Source organism: Chanodichthys erythropterus, chromosome 10 (genome assembly GCF_024489055.1).
Source record: "Chanodichthys erythropterus isolate Z2021 chromosome 10, ASM2448905v1, whole genome shotgun sequence".
NCBI classification, from domain to species: domain Eukaryota; kingdom Metazoa; phylum Chordata; class Actinopteri; order Cypriniformes; family Xenocyprididae; genus Chanodichthys; species Chanodichthys erythropterus.
The window spans coordinates 43,462,824-43,481,618 of NC_090230.1; the positions used below are offsets into that span (position 1 = coordinate 43,462,824).

At 44.1% G+C, this 18,795-nt stretch overlaps 1 protein-coding gene across 13 annotated transcripts in view; it reads right to left on the bottom strand.

The window, feature by feature from the left end:
* dlg2 (discs, large homolog 2 (Drosophila)) overlaps positions 1-18,795 on the bottom strand; it is a 276,217-nt gene that overhangs the window by 57,520 nt on the left and 199,902 nt on the right. For 10 of the 13 annotated variants that reach the window (XM_067397821.1, XM_067397818.1, XM_067397819.1 and 7 more), the window contains 6 exons: positions 11,066-11,235; positions 10,206-10,342; positions 8,519-8,663; positions 8,140-8,305; positions 2,476-2,535; positions 811-969 (listed from right to left, as the gene is read on the bottom strand). In XM_067397821.1, the coding sequence (XP_067253922.1) occupies positions 811-969; positions 2,476-2,535; positions 8,140-8,305; positions 8,519-8,663; positions 10,206-10,342; positions 11,066-11,235 (837 nt within the window). Of the gene's footprint in view, positions 1-810; positions 970-2,475; positions 2,536-8,139; positions 8,306-8,518; positions 8,664-10,205; positions 10,343-11,065; positions 11,236-18,795 lie in introns of those variants that run through there. The other 3 variants (XM_067397823.1, XM_067397822.1, XM_067397830.1) reach the window with 2 other exon arrangements.

Below are 18,795 nucleotides of genomic sequence, written 5' to 3' on the forward strand. Positions count from 1 at the left end.
ATCTCCACGCCTGTGTCCTCTACGTGCACTTTGCATTATTGTCGAATGAAGTATGAGGAATAAAATGAATGAGAATTATGCAAAACTGTTAGAGCTGCTCGTTTTCAGTACTTGCTGCCATAACTTTTCATTAAAGTCAACATTAAAAGGCATTCGCAACCTGTTTTTTTTCCGTTATCAGACGTACACTGTCATTCAGGTTTGGGGTCAGATTTTTGGGGGGAGATTTTTTTTGAAAGAAAGAAATTAATACTATACAAAGATACATAAAAGGTGTCAGTAAAGACACTTATAATATCACAGAAAAATTCTATTTCAAATGAATGCTGTCCTTTTGAACTTTCAATTCATTAATGAATCCTAAAAGAAGGTTGGTTTTCACAAAAAATATTAAGCAGCACAACTGTTTTCAACAATGATAACATTAAAAAAATTTTCATGACCACCAAATCAGAATATTAAAATGATTTCTGAAGGATCATGTCACTTTGAAGACCCCAAACTTCAGAATAGTAGTGCATTTCTTAGAAAATTTAAGTAAATCGATTTCATTTTGGAGGTTTTCTCAAAATACAATCCATACAAAACATAAAATGCCGCTTCACTGTATCAAACCTCTGCAGATTTAATCAAAAAAGACTAAGGAAAGATTGAGGTACACTAGAACTAGTACATGATGGGCAGGGCATGCAGGTTACTTAAAAATGGGGCGGGGCATGCAAGCCAGCATAAATTAAGGTGTGGTCATGCAGGTGAGATGTGGCCACAGAAGTTTTATTCATGCCCCATGCAGAGCGCTGTGCTCAGTACCTGGTGATCTCGGAGTCAGGGAGCAGGCCTACGTGATAGTGAGGGAAGTGGGGGATTGAGTGCATGGGGCTTTTATCAAACTCCACGGGGGAGTAGAGACGGGGAGAGGGGGCGCGGTCACTCAGTTTGTTCACAGTGCTGTAAACTGGCTCTGGAGGCCTGGTGTGGGAGAGAAAGAGAGAGGCAGAGAGCAGAGCAGCTAGAGTTAGTGCGCTTAAGTAGATTGATTGAGAGTAGTGACAGACCGATATATAAGCAGAATTAGCCATTCCACCTAGTGTCAAATATATAAAAAATAAAATATATATATATATATTTTCTGTATTTTTTTAACTTTGTTTCCAGTATATTTATTTAAACATGCCTACAAGGCACATTTACCTATGGAAGCTTATTTCCGCCACAGAATAAAACAATTTTTTGACTTTTTTCTCAGAATTGCATGATATAAAGTCGCAATTGCGAGTTATGAAGTCTGAATTGTGGTATATAAACTATAAACTATAAATTGCGAAAAATGAAGTCAGAATTGCGAGATACAAACTGGCTAATTCTGGCTATTTTCTCACAATTGCGAGTTTATATCTTGCAATTCTGACTTTTTTCCTCATATTTGCAAGTTTTTATCTCACAATTCCGAATTCTTTTCTCAGAATTGTGAGTATATATCTCTATAACTCAAACTGCGACTTTATATCTCGCAATTCTGATTTTATAACTTGCAATTGCGACTTTATATAGCGCAATTCTGAGAAAAAAAAAGTATGAATTGTGAGATGTAAACACAATTGTGAGAAAAAAACTCACTATTACTTTTACTTTCCATGGCGGAAACAAGCTTGCATATCTACCTAGGAAACAAAATTGCATATAATATTAAGACTTTTTTCTTGCTTTTAAATTCTTTAGATATTTGTACTAGAAAGCAAGACAAACATAATGATGAAAAAAAAAAAAAAAAAAATCTGTGAAAAAATGCATTTTCTTTCATTCTTAAATTATGTTGAGAAGATACTAGTAAAAAAAGGTGGAACATTGATCAATTTAGTGTATAATGTATTATTTCTCTTATGCTACTAAATTGTGCCAATTGTGTATATCCATGTTATGATGGGTAATTGGCCATCCTACTTATAGATATTGGTATCAGCCATTATAAAACCCATATCGGTCGACCACAAACACAAAGAGAGAAAGATAGACAGAGAGAGTAAAAGAGAGAAATGGTGAAAAACATGGCAGTGGAAGATTGTTAAAGGACTAAGGAAGGAACTGTAACTGGTTATTTCAACATCTTTAAGTGCATTAGCTTTGATAAGTAGTGTTGCAATTTAAAAAACAAAAAGACCATTTCAGTTTCACCATTCTAAGCATCTTCAATCAGCCCTCGGATCTCCAAAATGTCCAAAATAATAATTAATGTTCTGTGTTAATACTGTCACTCCACAGGGACTGACATCCAGAGAAGTCTTGCTTTGTCTTTCATTCCTTTTATTAAATTACCTTTTTCTGAATCCCTTTTGGATTCTCAGAATTACCAAGCTGACTGTCGCTGTTTTAGTTTATACAAACAATCCACAGTCTCTAAGGTTCAAAACAGAAAAGGCTGCAGGAAGGACATAAATGAACATTCAGGACCCAAACGACGGATCCCTTAAGTCTCACCTCAACTGGAAGTGCTGGGAATCAAACCTGTGACCTTCCATCTCATCTAACGAGGGATTTCTGATCAGAAACAGACAATAGGTTAGCATGAAGACATTTTTTAGTGAAATTATATGTTAAAATGTGTATTCAAAACAGCGGAAATGTATTCAGTACTTGTTACATGTAGCATGCAGAAACAAAACAGACACCAACAGAATTCAGGACAAAACCAAATATGACAACACAACAAGCCCCCTTATACAATACAATACAACTGGATTTGACACACAAACATACCAACTCCAAACATTTGAATGTAAAGCCAGATACACTACTGTTCAAAAGTTTGGGCTCTGTAAGAAATTATTACTTTTATTCAGCAAGGGCACATAAAAAAAAAAAAGAAAAAAAAAAAAAGTTGATTTCACCATTGATAATAATAGGAAATGTTTTTTGAGCACCAAATCAGCATATTATAATGACCTTTGACGGATCATGTGACATTGAAAACTGGAGCTTTGCCATCACAGGAATAAACTACATTGTAAAATATAATAAAATAAAATAGAAAATGGTTATTTTAAAATGTAACAATATTTCACAATATTACAGTTTTACTGTATTTTTGATTAAATAAATAAATAGACTTCTTTTAAAACATAAAAAAATCTTCCTGATCCCAAAAACTTTTGAAAGGTAGTATATGTAGTATACAACACTTGCACCAACTGTCTACTGAAAAAGTAGAGATGCCATTCCTAATCAATCCTTACATTTTCGGAAATGGGATCGGTACATTAAACATGCAGGATTCAAACCTGCATTTCCCACATGAGCATCAAGGCTCATGTGCGTAGCATGTGCGTAAATCACTAGGCTCTAACATTTCCTGCAAGTTTCAGTGAGCTTATTTGTAGCATTTGGTTGTGGGTAAGAGAGAAGAGATCTCATTGCGGATGCAAGGCACCATTAGACATACTGAAGATAAAGCGAGTGGAATATATTTCTGACAGCCTCCTCACTGGACCTCTTTCTCTCTTCGCTCTGCGTCATGTGATGCTGGCTTGTGATTTGTCTTGATCAGAGATGACTGACAGACCCTCTTTTACCTTACCTTCATTCAACCCCCTTGTCTCTTTATCATTCTATGTACAGTTCTCATTGTATCTTCTACTCAGTGTGTCTTTCTTCTCTCGCTGTGTGTCTGGCTTCTGCACATTTTTCACATATGCAGTTCTTCCCTTCTCCTTGCCCTTAATACAGGGTCACAGAGGGCTAAATAAAACCATGACAAAACCCTTATTATCAAGCACGGCACAAACCCTCGGGCCCTTCACACTGACGGCAAGGCACAGAGATAGAATTAGGAACAGGCTAGCGTCACCCACTCACGCTACATATAGAGAACCACAAACCAATCACGAACCAAGACCGATTTACTTAAATAGCACATTTATGGATGAATATCGATGATATGTTGATGATTCTGGAACAATATATTGCATAATACATTAATCTGCTGTACTGGTTAACCCTGCCTATTGTGAAATCTCACTAGTCTAAAATCCTGCTCCTCATAACTGTGCATTAAACATCAATACCTTCTGAAATTTCTCATTCCGTGTGGACAAACCAGAGGTGTAAAGAGTACTTGAAAACCATACTTGAAAATGACTCCACTACAAGTTACAAGTAACCAATTCCAATACGACTTGAGTAAAAGTATTAAAGTATCAGATTTTTACAGTACTTATGTATTTTACTCATGCTGAATGTATGCTCAGAGATGCACTAGTCCTGAGAGACTGCCAGTGAAAATAAGATGAGAAATCAAGTTTATTTTCTAAAATCAAAATAAAACTGAACACCTCAATATTGCAATAAATCAAGGTCGACACAACAGCCTTTTAAATGTCTACAAACTCTCAAGTCTCAGTTAAGCTCAAGTGGTCATAAGTAAACCAATATCCTTCAAATCAGTCTTGTCAATATAGCGGAAAAATAAAACAATGTTAAGTAAAATTAAATCGTCAAAGTCTACTGTATGTGCTGGTTTGAGCCTCATCACCAGCAGCAGTCATTTCCTCATCTAATAAATCAAACATCTGCGATCAGCAACTACCTGCTAATGCACTCACATTCACGTAAAGTAGCCTTGTTTACAAGTTTTGGGGGAGTAAAGGCAAATGCACAAGATATAGTACCTTCAATTACCTTAGATGGCGATATTGCTTCTTTATAGCAGAAATAAACTGCTGCAGAAAAAGTTAGCTGCCATGAAAAATGTAATTTGTAATTGCATTACTCATCACAAATGTAGTGGAGTAAAAAGTACATTTACTTGCTCAAAAATGTAGTCAAGTAGAGAGTAAAAAATTGCCAAATATCTCTAATACTCAGTACAACTACAAAGCAGCCAAAAAGATACTTAAGTACAGTAACTAATAACATTTACTCAAGTACTTTACACCTCTGGGACAGACAAATGGCTTTATTTATGGGTGGGTTTAGGACCAGGGGGCCCACTAGGGGGCATCAGCTAACTTCCAAGTGGCTTGCTATATGTCTGAAAATATATTTAAAAAATAATAATAATGTAATTTATACTACCATTCAAAAATTTAAAGGTTGAGAAACACTGGTTAAAACTACGCTGGAAGATGGTTGATTGTCTTTCCATGACCAACAAGGATTGTGATGCAAGAACATGTCCTACTTTGGTACCCACTGACTTCCATAGTATGGAGAGAGGAAATAAATACTATGCAAGTCAATGGGGCCCATCAACTGTTTGGTCACCAACGTTCTTCAAAATATCTTTTTTGTTCAGCTATAGAAAAAAAAAAAATCATACAGGTTTGGAACAAACTGAGGGTGAATAAACGATGACAGAATTTTGGGTGAACTATCTTTTTAAGGTCAGCGGCCACACAGCAACAAACTGCATAGTTTGCTGAACTATAAACTTCCTGACCACACATCTAATAATTATGAATATTCAATTCATTAAAGGTGAGCTTAGTAATAATTGAGCACTGGCCCAAGGTAGCACTTCTGAGTGTGTATGTACATGATGTGAGTATGGAATGTTCTATTTCTGAAGCTGTATTATTCATGATGACTCAACGACTAGGCTATGTGTATGTGTTTGCTGTCCTAAAGCTTCACAGATGTAAAGTATTTGCAACTGTTTTTAACATTTTGTGTATAATATTACGGTGTATATGTGTGTGCATTTGTATCCTCCCATAATATAACGGGTCTTATGCTGTGTGTCACAGATTATTGCAACATAACCAACTCCTACACACCCTACGTCTGCACACTCCATTTCCCCTAAACCAAGATGACACACACATGTACAAAAACAGGTTCATCCTCCCCCCAGAACATCTGCCTAATGTCACACCTAATTAATTATTCAACTTGTGAGCCATGACATAAGTTCAAATTTGCTATGCAAATCCACATGAAACACCCCATTCCATATTTCACTTGCAATCAATTCCCGAGCCTCTGAACTTAAAAAAAAAGATATTAGCAGCTACATTCTGTCATTCCATATTATAATCTCCATCCAGACCTTTGATTTTCTCAGAGTGCTCAATTCTCCTGTAGAAAACACAGTGAAGATGAAGGGGCTGAACTTCCAGATGGGCTTATGCTTCCTCAAACTCTCGGACCATGTAAACCTCTTACCCCGGCAAAGAGGAGGAGGTTTAATCTCACTCACCTCAAGGAAAGGTCAAACACCCCTTGTCGGCATGCACGTTTTGCATTCACTGAGAAACTGGGAATTTTTCACAGCAGGGTGCCATTAACTATGTTTCACATTAACAACATCATCCGTTAAAAGTAAAACACTGTTGAGATATTACAGTGGCAAGTTGAACTTGGGTATTTATTTAGTAATTAGTTATTAGTCTAAAAAATACTCAGGGTTTGCAGGAAAACAAAAGGACTTTCCCCGGTGGTTAGATTAAGCTTATTACGGGGAACATGACCATAAGCCAATAAGGCTAGTGGAATACTGGGATTCTGGTTTAGCTACAACACGTCCAACACATGTCCGAGAGGCAACAGCCCCAAATGCTGTCATCGCTAGACACTCATACCCCTGCAATCAAAAGCCTCAGAGGCCCAAAACAACCACAGGGTCCATTAACACATCAAGAATCCAGCCGGCAGAAAGAGGGCATGACAATTTAATCAAAACCGAAGTCTGTTGTGACGTTTTTTTGCTATTCTGAATTCAAAGTTCCTAGGGAGTTCGTTATGTCCATAGACTCAGTTCTGACTGTGTGCTTTAGTTTGCTTTTCTAGAAAACTCCAGGGATGATGCTCAGTATTCACATCACTCGGAGGTTCAGGTTGCATTGCAGTGAACCAAACACATCCCTAGCCCTGCAGTCCTGAACATATGTCTCCCAAAACACTCTTAAAAACAAGCCAGTGCGCAAAAACAAGCTCATGCTGTTGACACACGCTGATATCATCAGATTTATGAGTTTGAATCTTTAAAGTCATTCGCCCTTTTTTGGTAATAAAATCATGCCATGTGGTTGATAAGGTGTTCTAGGTGGGTTCTTATTGACTCAAATACAAAAAAAAAGCCTACTCAGTCTCTATAGGGCTATAAGTCCCTTTCATACAGAGATTCCGGAAAATACACGGATAATGTGTTCCGGGATCATTTGATTTTGGTTCAAGAAAGAAGCAATTTTCTGGGATCAACATACTGTGTGAACGGGACTAAAGATATTCTGTACCAACCCAGGCTCACTGGAAAAACATGCCTGTCCCGACATTTTCGCAAAATGATATTGGATTGCTTATTGCATGTTTCATGAAATTTTCAAAATGAAATGTCCAGTTAGTGGTGCTAAAAACATTCAGTTTTATCTGAAACAGATGAATCTGGAAACCTTTTATAACGTTGGTTGTTGTACGTACTGCAGCAGTTCAGAAAGAAAATGGCACTAAAAAGAACGTACCCTAAACCTAACCGATAGTCTTAACAAAAGCAATGCTGAAACAACCATGCCATTTTAGCTTGTTTCTACAAGTCTTTGAGCTCTTTTAACATGACTCGCGCTACATGGGAGTCGTACCCGAGTACACCTCATCACAAGTGCAATGCTGTACCAGGTGAGCTACTGAGCAAGTTTACTACATCAGAAAAGCCATATTTATTGAGCTAATTAAGTAATGTGCACATCAAAATGTACTCTCTTACAAATCACGACAAATCATAACATAGTACGTTGTAAGGAACTGTGCAAATATGTCTTTATTAACTGATAATCTACCCATGTAATCATAATTTGTGTGAAAATAAATTTGTTGGTGTTTTACTGTCACAAGTGTTCAATTCAGCTGGAAACTGCATTGAGTTGTAAGCATAGGTAGGTTTTGGGAGTTTTACAAAAATGTAGACGGAGCCTATGTTGTTCTGTAAATTCACAACAAACATATACCACTAAAAATTCAGGAACATAAAACAGTACAGAACTAACAGGACGGGAGGGAGTAAGGATGGGACAGTAAATCCCAAAACAATCCCATCACTAGGTGTGATGACGCTGTTGATTGTCTTTCGGATTTTCCACAGGACACATGGGGGAAGGGGGCTAAACAGTCTACCTGTGGGCAGTGGCATCTGGTAGAGAGGGAGGGAATTACCGTAGGAAGGAAAAACCATCCAACCTGTTAATGTCCTCTTCCCCCAGCAAGTGCCTGGGCAGGGGGGAATATCGCCCGGGGGAGATGGGCGGAAGACTGGACTTATATTCCAGAGTGCCGTTATTACCGGGGGAAGAGATATGATTTTCCATTGCGGGCGAGAATGCTGTAGAGACACAGAAAGAGAGAGCGTGTATATTGCAGTATAAATTGTTTCAAATTAAAATGCCAATCAATACAACAACCAATAAATCAATAGCTTGAATGACTGAATGAAAATAAACATTTCCACATCATTTTTTTAAATTTCTAAATAATTATTCTGGGTTAAGCATATGTATGACATAAAAAAATGTTAAATGTGGTAAGAATAACTCACAGTGTGTGATATCAGGCTGCCCATAAGGGTCTGAGAGATAGACACTAGTGGGTTTCCCAACCTTTAGGTATACCACATCTGACGTGTTCTTCAATATGGCCACTGCTTCTTCATGGGTCACTTCTTCTAGAGTGTAGTTATTCACCTGGGCAAAAGAGAAAACAAGCAGGGAGTGTTAAGAGGGCAATCCAGAGTTACGTAAACAGTTATGCTCTAGTGGTCAATGGCGAATCAGCGCTGCCAAATGTGTCCTGCCCAGTGGATTACACACAGCACTGATCTTGCAAATTAAATCAAACTCAGTCTTAAAGAGTTTAACAACCCCCCTGGATTAAAAGCAATGGAGTTTGACACTGACACTAGAGCGAAGCTTCAGAAATGTAATCAGCCAACTACGGATGTAGCTCATTCCCAAACATCTCTGAGGGCTGCTTCTATGTGTTTGGTCAGTGATTTTTATTGTTGTTGCATGAAACACTCAGAAATCACTAATGCCACTGGATAAGTTTGCCATTTCAAGCTGCTTAAACACTTGTGTGGGAAATAAACTTGTGGATAAACTTGTTGTAAACAAATGGATTTCTTAATTGTCTCTGCATATTAAATTGTGATAGAAGTAGTATTTTAACTAGGGCTGTCAAGCTATTATTATTATTATTTTTTTAAAATCTAATTAATTAGCCTGCACAATGTGGTGATTAATTAATCTAATTAATCACAAATTAATCGCACATCAAATTTGGCTGACAAATTACCCCTAAAAGATAACTACAAAAAGTAGCTTTAAAAAAGAAATCTGATTCAAATAAATTTGCCAGGGTAAATGATGAAATTGAAAGGATGAAATGTTTTTTTTTTTTTTTTTTTTTTTTTTTTTTTAATATGGAATATACTTTTTCAATTAAATAATACTGTAGGTGGTGGTAAATGTCTAAATGACTAAGTCATTAAGTCATTCATTCCTTTGATTCGTTCAATGATTCATTCAGGAATAAAGTAAATGGCTCTCTTTATGAAGGGGCCATTGAATCATTCATTCAGAAACACTGCTGTGTTGCTCGGAGATGCATAATTGTTCTGCTATGGCTTTATAAGTAACAAAAACAGACAATATTGTGTCTAAAACATAACACAATATTAACTACTTCTTTGTTGACCTGAAATCAATATCACATTTGTACTCCTGCTTTTCGGAACAAAACCAGCACTAGTGTGATATTGCACTCGTTGCTAGTGTGATATTGCTTAACTATATCGTATAATATAAAAACGAGACAAAAACTCATATCTTGAATATCTTGAATTCTAGGGTCATTCTAACTACATTCTATAAGCTTCATCACGCAGTGAGTTGTTACCCTGCATCATGTTCATCACCATCAAATGAATGAAAAGACCTACAGTCTGGGGCAGCTGCATTAAATGCGTTAATACATTTTTGTAAAATGACACTATACTATGCTGACAAATTAGGCACAATGAAACATTTTTAAATTATATTAATGAGAGCACTGACTTTGGCAGCCATAAAATATTAAAACTGATATAAAAACTAAAATTAAATGAAACCATTAAATAAAAATGAAATGAAACTAAACTATACAAATAAAATAATTTTAAATGTTTTCATTTAATTTTAAACTAATAAAATAAAATAAAATAAAAATCAGAGGTCTATGAGACGTACCATAAGCAGTCTGTCTCCAACTTGTAACCGCCCGTCCTTCTGCGCAGCGCCCCCATCGATGATTTTAGTGACATAAATGCTGTTATCACCCGGGATGTGCTGGTTTCCCACACCACCCGCAATACTGAAGCCGAGCCCTATTGGATTTTAACAAAGGACAAATCCATAGTGTTAGCTGTGTCCCCATAGATGCAGTGACAACATTTACCTCTAATTTATCATACCTGTCAGTCCCTGAATTAGAAACAATGTTATTAATGCACAGTGTCATATTAACTTTTAGTATGAAACAGTACTAAAAACTTTCTCAGAGCAAAAAGTATACATGCACTTTCCTCAAGCATAATCTAGTTCCTTAGTTTCCTAGAGGAGAAAACAAGTGTTGTAGAGTGTGTTTTGGATACAGAGTGTCTATGGTGCCCGAAGCTCTTCCTTCAAATGTGTGCTGTGGGTGTGTGTATGTGTGATGCGTCTTCCTCTATGCACTCTGAATAATGCATCAAAGCAGTGTCTTTCTCAGGATATAGTTCTGTTTATTGCTCCACCCAAACAACAACCAACAAAGAGGACGTGATAACTCTCGGGCTCAGTGGAGTTTCAAATCTTGATTTGTTTTCCATTTGTCTTTGCACCCTAGATGTGAACATGTACATGAGTAATAGCCTATTTTCTTTTATAACAGCAGAAAGAAAAAAAAAATATTGGATGTAAACTAGGAATGTGCAAAACCACGAAAGAAAAATACTAAAATAAAAATGAGTTTTTGCAGAGCAGCCACCCATCGTGACACATCCCTAATGTAAACGGTGACAAACAGCTCAGGTAACACATGGGTTTTATGGTAATTGTAAATTTGAAACCTTTTGGTCCTTTTATGAGTTTGATTTCGGTGACGGTCTCCAGCATCGGTCTCCTCCTGCGCACATAGAGCCTAACGATTGATCCGGCTGCTTTCAGAGCTTCTACTGCCTTACTGTGAGACACCTCCGAGACATCTGCTTCGTTCACACGCAAAATACAGTCATTCACTCTGCGGAGAGAAAGAAAAGCAGTGAAGTGAGTTTTCTGGAGTCCTTGTTGTGTGGTGAGCCTCCTGCAGAGAGTTCCAGATCATGGCAGCCTGTGGTCCAAGGACAGCCGCCTCCTGGGGCATGCTCACATAGAGCAGCTGAGACCCAGCAAACACAAGAACACACACTGAAACTAAACCATGAACACACACACACACACACACACACACACACACACACACACACACACACACACACACACACACACACACACACACACACACACACACACACACACACACACACACACACGTGTATATACCCAACAGAGTCACTATATAGCTGAATAATGTTCAACAGCTCAATTTAATTTAACATGATGCCCATGGCAACCATGATGATGATGATGGGTATGTTAAAGGGTTAGTTCATCCAAAGATGAAAAAAATGTCATTTATTACTCACCCTCATGTCGTTCCACACCCGTAAGACTTCAGAACACAAATTAAGATATTTTTGTTGAAATCTGATGGCTCAGTGAGGCCTGCATAGCCCTTTATAATATTAATATTGAACCACTGTATGCACATAAACCGATTTAAATATGTTTTTAGTACCTTTATGGATCTTGAGAGAGGAAATGTCATTGCTGGTTATGCAGGCCTCACGGAGCCGTCAGATTTTAACAAAAATATCTTAATTTGCGTTCCGAAGATTAACCAAGGTCTCACGGGTGTGGAACAGCATGAGCGTGAGTAATAAATGACAGAATTTTCATTTTTGGGTGAAATAAAAACAGCAGCAATAAATCAGTTTTACTGTGTTTTTTATCAAATAAATTCAGCATTTGTTGAGCATAAGTGACTCCTTTCAAAAACAATAAAAAATCTGAATTATCCCAAACTTTTTACCAGTAGTGTGTGTGTATATATACATATATACACACACATATATACATATATGCACATAATGTATTAAAACATTAATAATTAAATTAACGTATTAATGCATAATGTATTAAAACATTAATAATTAAAACGATTAAAACATTGGAGTTTTTAATATTTTTATTTTGTATTATTTAAGTTACTCTATTTTAAATATTCATTTACTGACATCTCATTTTATCACAACTCTAAGTTAATTTAAGATGTTATTTAAGTCATTTAAGACTGATCTTATGAGGATAGTTGACAAAAACGGGCATTCTGGCACAATTCTATGTGTTATTGTTTGTTCAAGTGCGAAAGTGAACTCTGGTGCACATCTTTCTGTGCACATGAGTCGTGTGTCACACAGAGAAGACATTCACAGACGGCGTGTTCTCGATTGTCTTGTGGCGCTTAGATTGTTTAAAAGCATTTGCGTAAATAAGAGCATGATCATATAATGTGTGTATATATATGAAGAGTTTCGTTGCAAAACGAGATAAATCCGTTTTTAACATTTTTGTCAAAACATGTTTATTATTATGTTATCATGTTATTATTTTGTTTTATGGTGCTACTTAGCTGTATTTCCCTTTCAGTCGGTCACGTTCGACGTACGTCAGTAGTGACCGACGAATTGGGATATCGCTTAGAGAGCCCTATCATCTTCATGTAAACTAAAACAAGCCAATGGAATTGGCGTGCGGTATTTGCATAATGCGCACCGCCCCCGTCAGGTGTATATAAATAGGAAGCAGATGCAATCGCACTCTGTCTTTCGCTTCGGAGCCATTCACTGGTGTCCTATTTAGAAGACTCCTTTCTTCGTGTGTTTTTTCTACTAAAACACTGCCTCAGAAGAGGATCTGCAGCGAGCTTCGGTGCTGGTGAAGAGGGCACGTGCAGCGAGGTCGCGAGTGTCTGAGGAGCCGAGCTATAAGCTCTAAACTGCTGTTTTCACAGCAACACAAAGAGTGTGTGTGAGGTAGCGATTTGGGCCGGTTCCTCGGTGTGTCAGGGAGTGGTGTACCTGACACATCGCGTCGCTCCCTGGGTGCTTCAGCACGAGTGAGTTGACTTCCCCTTCTAAAAGAGCTTTACAGACGAACCCTGACAGTATGTCATTTCGTCTGTGCGTTACTGGGTGCGGTCGTTCCCTGGTCCCTGCTGATGGGCACAATCGCTGCATCTGGTGTTTGGGCGTTCAGCACGCTGAAGCAGCGTTTGTGGATGGTTCATGTTCCCATTGCGGGAACATGACCATCGCGGTGCTGAGGTCGAGGCTCTCCTTCCTGAAGTCTCAGGAAGCGGGAGTCCCCTCTCCTATGCCGCGTACGACCGTTTTTTCCGGCCCCGGGAACCGGAATGACGGTACGGCGCTGTATAGGGAGGGCGACCTGAGGATAACGGTCAGGGCTCCCCCGTCGAGCGGAAATGCTCTGCGGGCCCCTGCCCCCTCATCAGCACCGCAACCCATCCTGCCGCCGTTGGTTTCCGCTGGGCCCTCTTCGGACTGTCCAGCCGTTACCTTTGGTGCGCCGGCGGAGGATCAGATGTCGATCGCTGCGTCGGAAGGCGAGTTTGAGTGTTCGGGGGAGGAAGATCCGGACGCGCTGCCCGAATCGGATCCCGAACTCTCGGCTGTGCTCTCCCGGGCCGCCTTGTGTGTCGGGCTCGAGTGGAACCCTCCACCCTGTCCCGGCCCATCGCGGCTGGATGATTGGTACTTGGGGGGGGGTCGCGCTGGTCAGCCCCAGCGTCCCGCCCCAATGCCTTTCTTCCCGGAGGTGCACGACGAGGTGACCAGGTCTTGGCAGACACCGTATAGTGTTCGTTCGAGGCCTGGCCCCCCGTCCGCCTTCACCTCCCTGGACGGCGGGGCAGCCAGGGGGTACGCGAGGATCCCGCCAGTCGAGCGGTCTGTTGCGATGCAACTGTGTCCAACGGCCGCTGGCTGGCGTGGTGAGCCGCGTCTCCCGTCCCGGGCCTGTAAATTCTCAGCCGGTCTGACTGAGAAAGCTTACAGTTCCTGTGGGCAGGCTGCCTCTGCCCTGCATGCGATGGCGCTTTTGCAGGTCTACCAGGCAAAAGCGCTGTCAGAAATGCCCCAGGAAGGTCCTGACCAACAGCTGCTGGGGGAGCAGCGCGCTGCCACCGACCTCGCCCTCCGGGCGACGAAGGTGACAGCACGCGCTGTTGGTCATGCGATGTCTACCTTGGTAGTCCAGCAACGCCATCTCTGGCTGACCCTGGCGGACATGCGGGATGCCGATAAGCAGAGGTTCCTAAATTCCCCCGTGTCCCCGGTCGGCCTATTCGGCGACGCGGTGGAGAGCTTCGCCCATCAGTTCTCCGCTGCACAGAAGCAGGCTGAGGCTATCAGTCACGTCATGCCACGGCGGTCCGCTGCTGCCTCCACCCAGCCGCCCGTGGCTCAGCCTCAGCCCGCTCGTCGCCGAGGGCGCCCGCCTGCATCGTCCTCTGCCCCTGCTAAGACGGCAAAGCAGCAGCCTACACCAGCCAGACAGCAGGGTGCCGGTCGCGGGCGTGGTGCCCAGCCCGTCTCCGCTAAGCCCGGTGGTAAGCGTAAGAGCAAAACACGGCACTGAGACGGGCAACCTGGAGGGGAAGGATCTTGCTCTTCGGGAGAGTTTTCCACCATCTCTCCCACCCCCGGAGGAGGGCCGGGGGGAATTTGTGTTTGTCTGTCCACTGCCGCTGGCTCTCCGGAGTCCAGCGGTACCCACTTTTTCACAAAAAGAGCAGTTTCCTCAAACTCCAGGTCACAACAAGGGGTGTCTGTCAGTGTGCCAGGCTCCGCCTCGCCGCTGACAGCTCCCTCCCCATTCGCCAGCAGGTGGCAGTGTGATGGTACAGACCGCGTCCCGTGCGCTGTCTCCCATGCACACTGCTGCCTTGCAGAGTCTGACCCCACTCCGGGCCGCCCCCAAGCCGTCCGGGTCGGGTCCCTCTCTGCCTTGCTGCCCCACCCCCGGTGCGTCTGTGGTGCCTTTGGTCCTGCTGGCTCAGTGTCTGGAAGCGTGGAGCACGCTCCCCAGCCTGTCCAGTTGGCTCATTCGTACTATCAGACTCGGCTATGCGATTCAGTTCGCCCGGCGTCCCCCGGTCTTCAGGGCTGTCCACTTCACTCCGGTGTCGTTGGACAGTGCTCCTGTTCTCCGGGTGGAGATTGCTGTCCTCCTGGCGAAGGGTACAATCAAGCCGGTCCCTCCAGCCGATATGAAGGCGGGGTTTTACAGCCCCTACTTCATTGTAACGTAAAAGGGCGGTGGGCTACGGCCAATCCTGGACCGTCCCCAGGATTGGTTTGCAGCAATAGACCTGAAGGACGCGTACTTTCATGTCTCGATTCTGCCTTGACACAGACCCTTCCTAGGTCGGTCTGCGTTCGAGGGCCGGGCATGCCAGTACAAAGTCCTACCCGACATGGTTGTAGCTCCCAGCTGGTTGGGTCTTCAGGTCAACTGGGACAAGAGCAAACTCACCCCCGGGTAGAGGATCTCTTGTCTCGGTCTCGAGCTAGACTCGGTCGCACGGACTGCGCGTCTCACCGAGGTGCGCGTCCAGTCGGTGTTGAACTGCCTGAGCTCGCTCAAGTGCAGGACAGCGGCTCCACTGAAAGATTTTCAGAGGCTCCTGGGGCATATGGCATCTGCAGCCGCGGTAACGCCGCTCGGATTGCTTCATATGAGACCGCTTCAACACTGGCTCCGCGGCCGGGTCCCGAGATGGGCGTGGCAGTGCGGCACGCTCCGTGTCCCCGTGACACCGAGCTGCCGTCGCACCCTTGTCCGGTGGTTGGACCCTTCGTTCCTGTGGGCCGGAGTACCCCTCGAACGAGTGTCCAGGCACGCTGTGGTCTCCACAGATGTCTCTGCCACGGGATGGGGGGCCACGTACAACGGGCATGCAGTGACAGGTCTTTGGACGGGGCCTCAGCTGCATTGGCATACCAATTGCCTCGAGTTGCTAGTGGTTCGTCTTGCGCTGGCCCGCTTCAAGGAGCTGTTGTCAGGCAAGCACGTTCTAGTCCGCTCACTAAGCACTGCGGCCGTTGCGTACACCTACCGTCAAGGTGGTCTACGCTTCCGTCGCATGTTGCAACTCGCCCGCCATCTCTTGTTGTGGAGTCAGAAGGATCTGAGGTCCCTTCGGGCCACTCGTGTCTCAGGTGTGCTCAACCGTGCAGCCGACGAGCTGTCACGGCAGCATCTACTTGCGGGTGAGTGGCGGCTCCACCCCCAGGCGGTCCAGCTGATTTGGCAGCGTTTCGGCGAGGCCCAGGTAGTCCTGTTTGCCTCCCCGGAAACTGCCCTCCGCCAGTGGTTTTATTCCCTGACCGGCGGCACGCTCGGCACGGATGCCCTGGCACACAGCTGGCCCCCGGGTCTGCGCAAACATGCGTTTCCCCCAGTGAGCCTTCTCGCACAACTCATGTGCAAGGTCAGGGAGGACGGGGAGCAGGTTCTGTTAGTGGCTCCGTACTGGCCCACTCGGACCTGATTCTCAGACCTCATTCTCCTCGCTACAGCACCTCCCTGGCCGATTCCTCTGAGGAAGGACCCCCTGACTCAGAGACGGGGCACCCTGTGGCACCCGCGTCCCGATCTGTGGAACCTCCACGTGTGGTCCCTGGACGGGATGCGGAGGTTCTGAGTGATCTCCCGCAAGCGGTCGTAGACACCATCACTTCCGCTAGAGCTCCTTCCACTAGGAATCTCTACGCGTTGAAGTGGAACCTGTTCGTCGAATGGTGCGCCTCTCGCCGAGAGGACCCCCGATCATGTTCGGTCGGATCCGTGCTTTCCTTTCTGCAAGATGGGTTGGAGCGAAGGCTGTCTCCCTCCACCCTCAAGGTGTATGTTGCCGCTATTGCCGCACATCACCATGCAGTTGAGGGTAAGTCCCTGGGGAAACACGATCTGATCGTCAGATTCCTGAGGGGGGCCAGGAGACTGAATCCTCCTCGCCCTTCCTCCGTACCCTCTTGGGATTTGACCCTGGTTCTCACAGCTCTCCGGGGTCATCCCTTCGAACCTTTGCAATCAGTCGACCTGAAACTAATGTCTCTTAAGACGGTTCTTCTGGTTGCATTGGCTTCCCTGAAGAGGGTAGGGGATCTGCATGCATTTTCGGTCGACGAAACGTGCCTAGAATTCGGGCCCGGTGATTCTCACGTCATCCTGAGACCCCGGCCTGGATACGTGCCCAAGGTTCCTACCACTCCCTTCAGAGATCAGGTAGTGAACCTGCAAGCGCTGCCCTCGGAGGAGGCAGACCCAGCCCTAGCTTTGCTCTGTCCCGTCCGCGCTCTGCGCGTTTACGTGGACAGAACGCGAAGCTTCAGGACCTCAGATCAGCTCTTCATCTGTTACGGAGGCCAGCAGAAGGGAAAGGCTGTCTCCAAGCAGAGGATGGCCCACTGGATAGTGGATGCCATCGCCTTGGCGTACGAATCCCAGGGCGTGCCTTGCCCGCTCGGGTTGAGAGCCCACTCCACCAGAGGGGTGGCCTCTTCCTGGGCGCTGGCTCATGGCGCCTCGCTGACAGATATCTGTAGAGCTGCAGGCTGGGCGACACCTAACACGTTCGCTAGGTTTTATAGCCTACGTGTAGAGCCGGTATCCTCGCGTGTACTCGCATCCACTAGTCGGTAGACGTGTTGTACCCGCTCTAAGTGTCGGCTTGCAATGCCATTCCCGCCACTGGCCGGATACGTGCATACTTTCACTCCAGTCGTGTTCCCCGCTTGGCGAACCCTGTCGAGTTCCTCCGCCTCCCCCTTCGGCTCGGACATTGCGGAGTGTCTGATGCCAGGCCTACATCCGTCGCTGACGCTGTCTGTTGGCTGGGGCCCATATGTCGTGACCCCTCTACGTGAGCGGTCCCATATGTGTATTTTCCACGGTTTAAAACTCCCTACGGGCCGAGTCCGTGTCTTTCCCTTAGCAGAGCCAGCTCTGCTGTCACCTGTCAGATGAGTCTCCCCCTACCAGGTGGAGCCATCCCAGGGACTCCATATGCGTAATGCCCCCCGGGCCAGTCCATGTGTGTATTCCCACGTAAACTCCTCCCCCATTGGGTAGGTAGTGGTCTCCGCAGCGTCCCTTATGGGTTCGCTTCCCCAGTGTGTCTAGTTTACTTAGTGGGTAGTGGTTAGACAGCAGTAGACTCTCTCGGTGTAAGCTCGTCCCCTTCACCGCCAGCCGGTGCTATGGGCGGCTGAGCTTGCGCTGGGCACTGGAAGGGGTTTCGTAACTGTGGCGCTTTAGTTGGGATCCCAATTCGTCGGTCACTACTGACGTACGTCGAACGTGACCGACTGAAAGGGAACGTCTCGGTTACGTATGTAACCCTCGTTCCCTGAAGGAGGGAACGGAGACGTACGTCCCGTCACCACAGTTTCTGTACCCTCGCTGTAGCACGGACACCAGTTGTCTCCTCAGCGAAAAACAGAGTGCGATTGCATCTGCTTCCTATTTATATACACCTGACGGGGGCGGTGCGCATTATGCAAATATCGCACGCCAATTCCATTGGCTTGTTTTAGTTTACACGAAGATGATAGGGTTCTCTAAGCGATATCCCAATTCGTCGGTCACTACTGACGTACGTCTCCGTTCCCTCCTT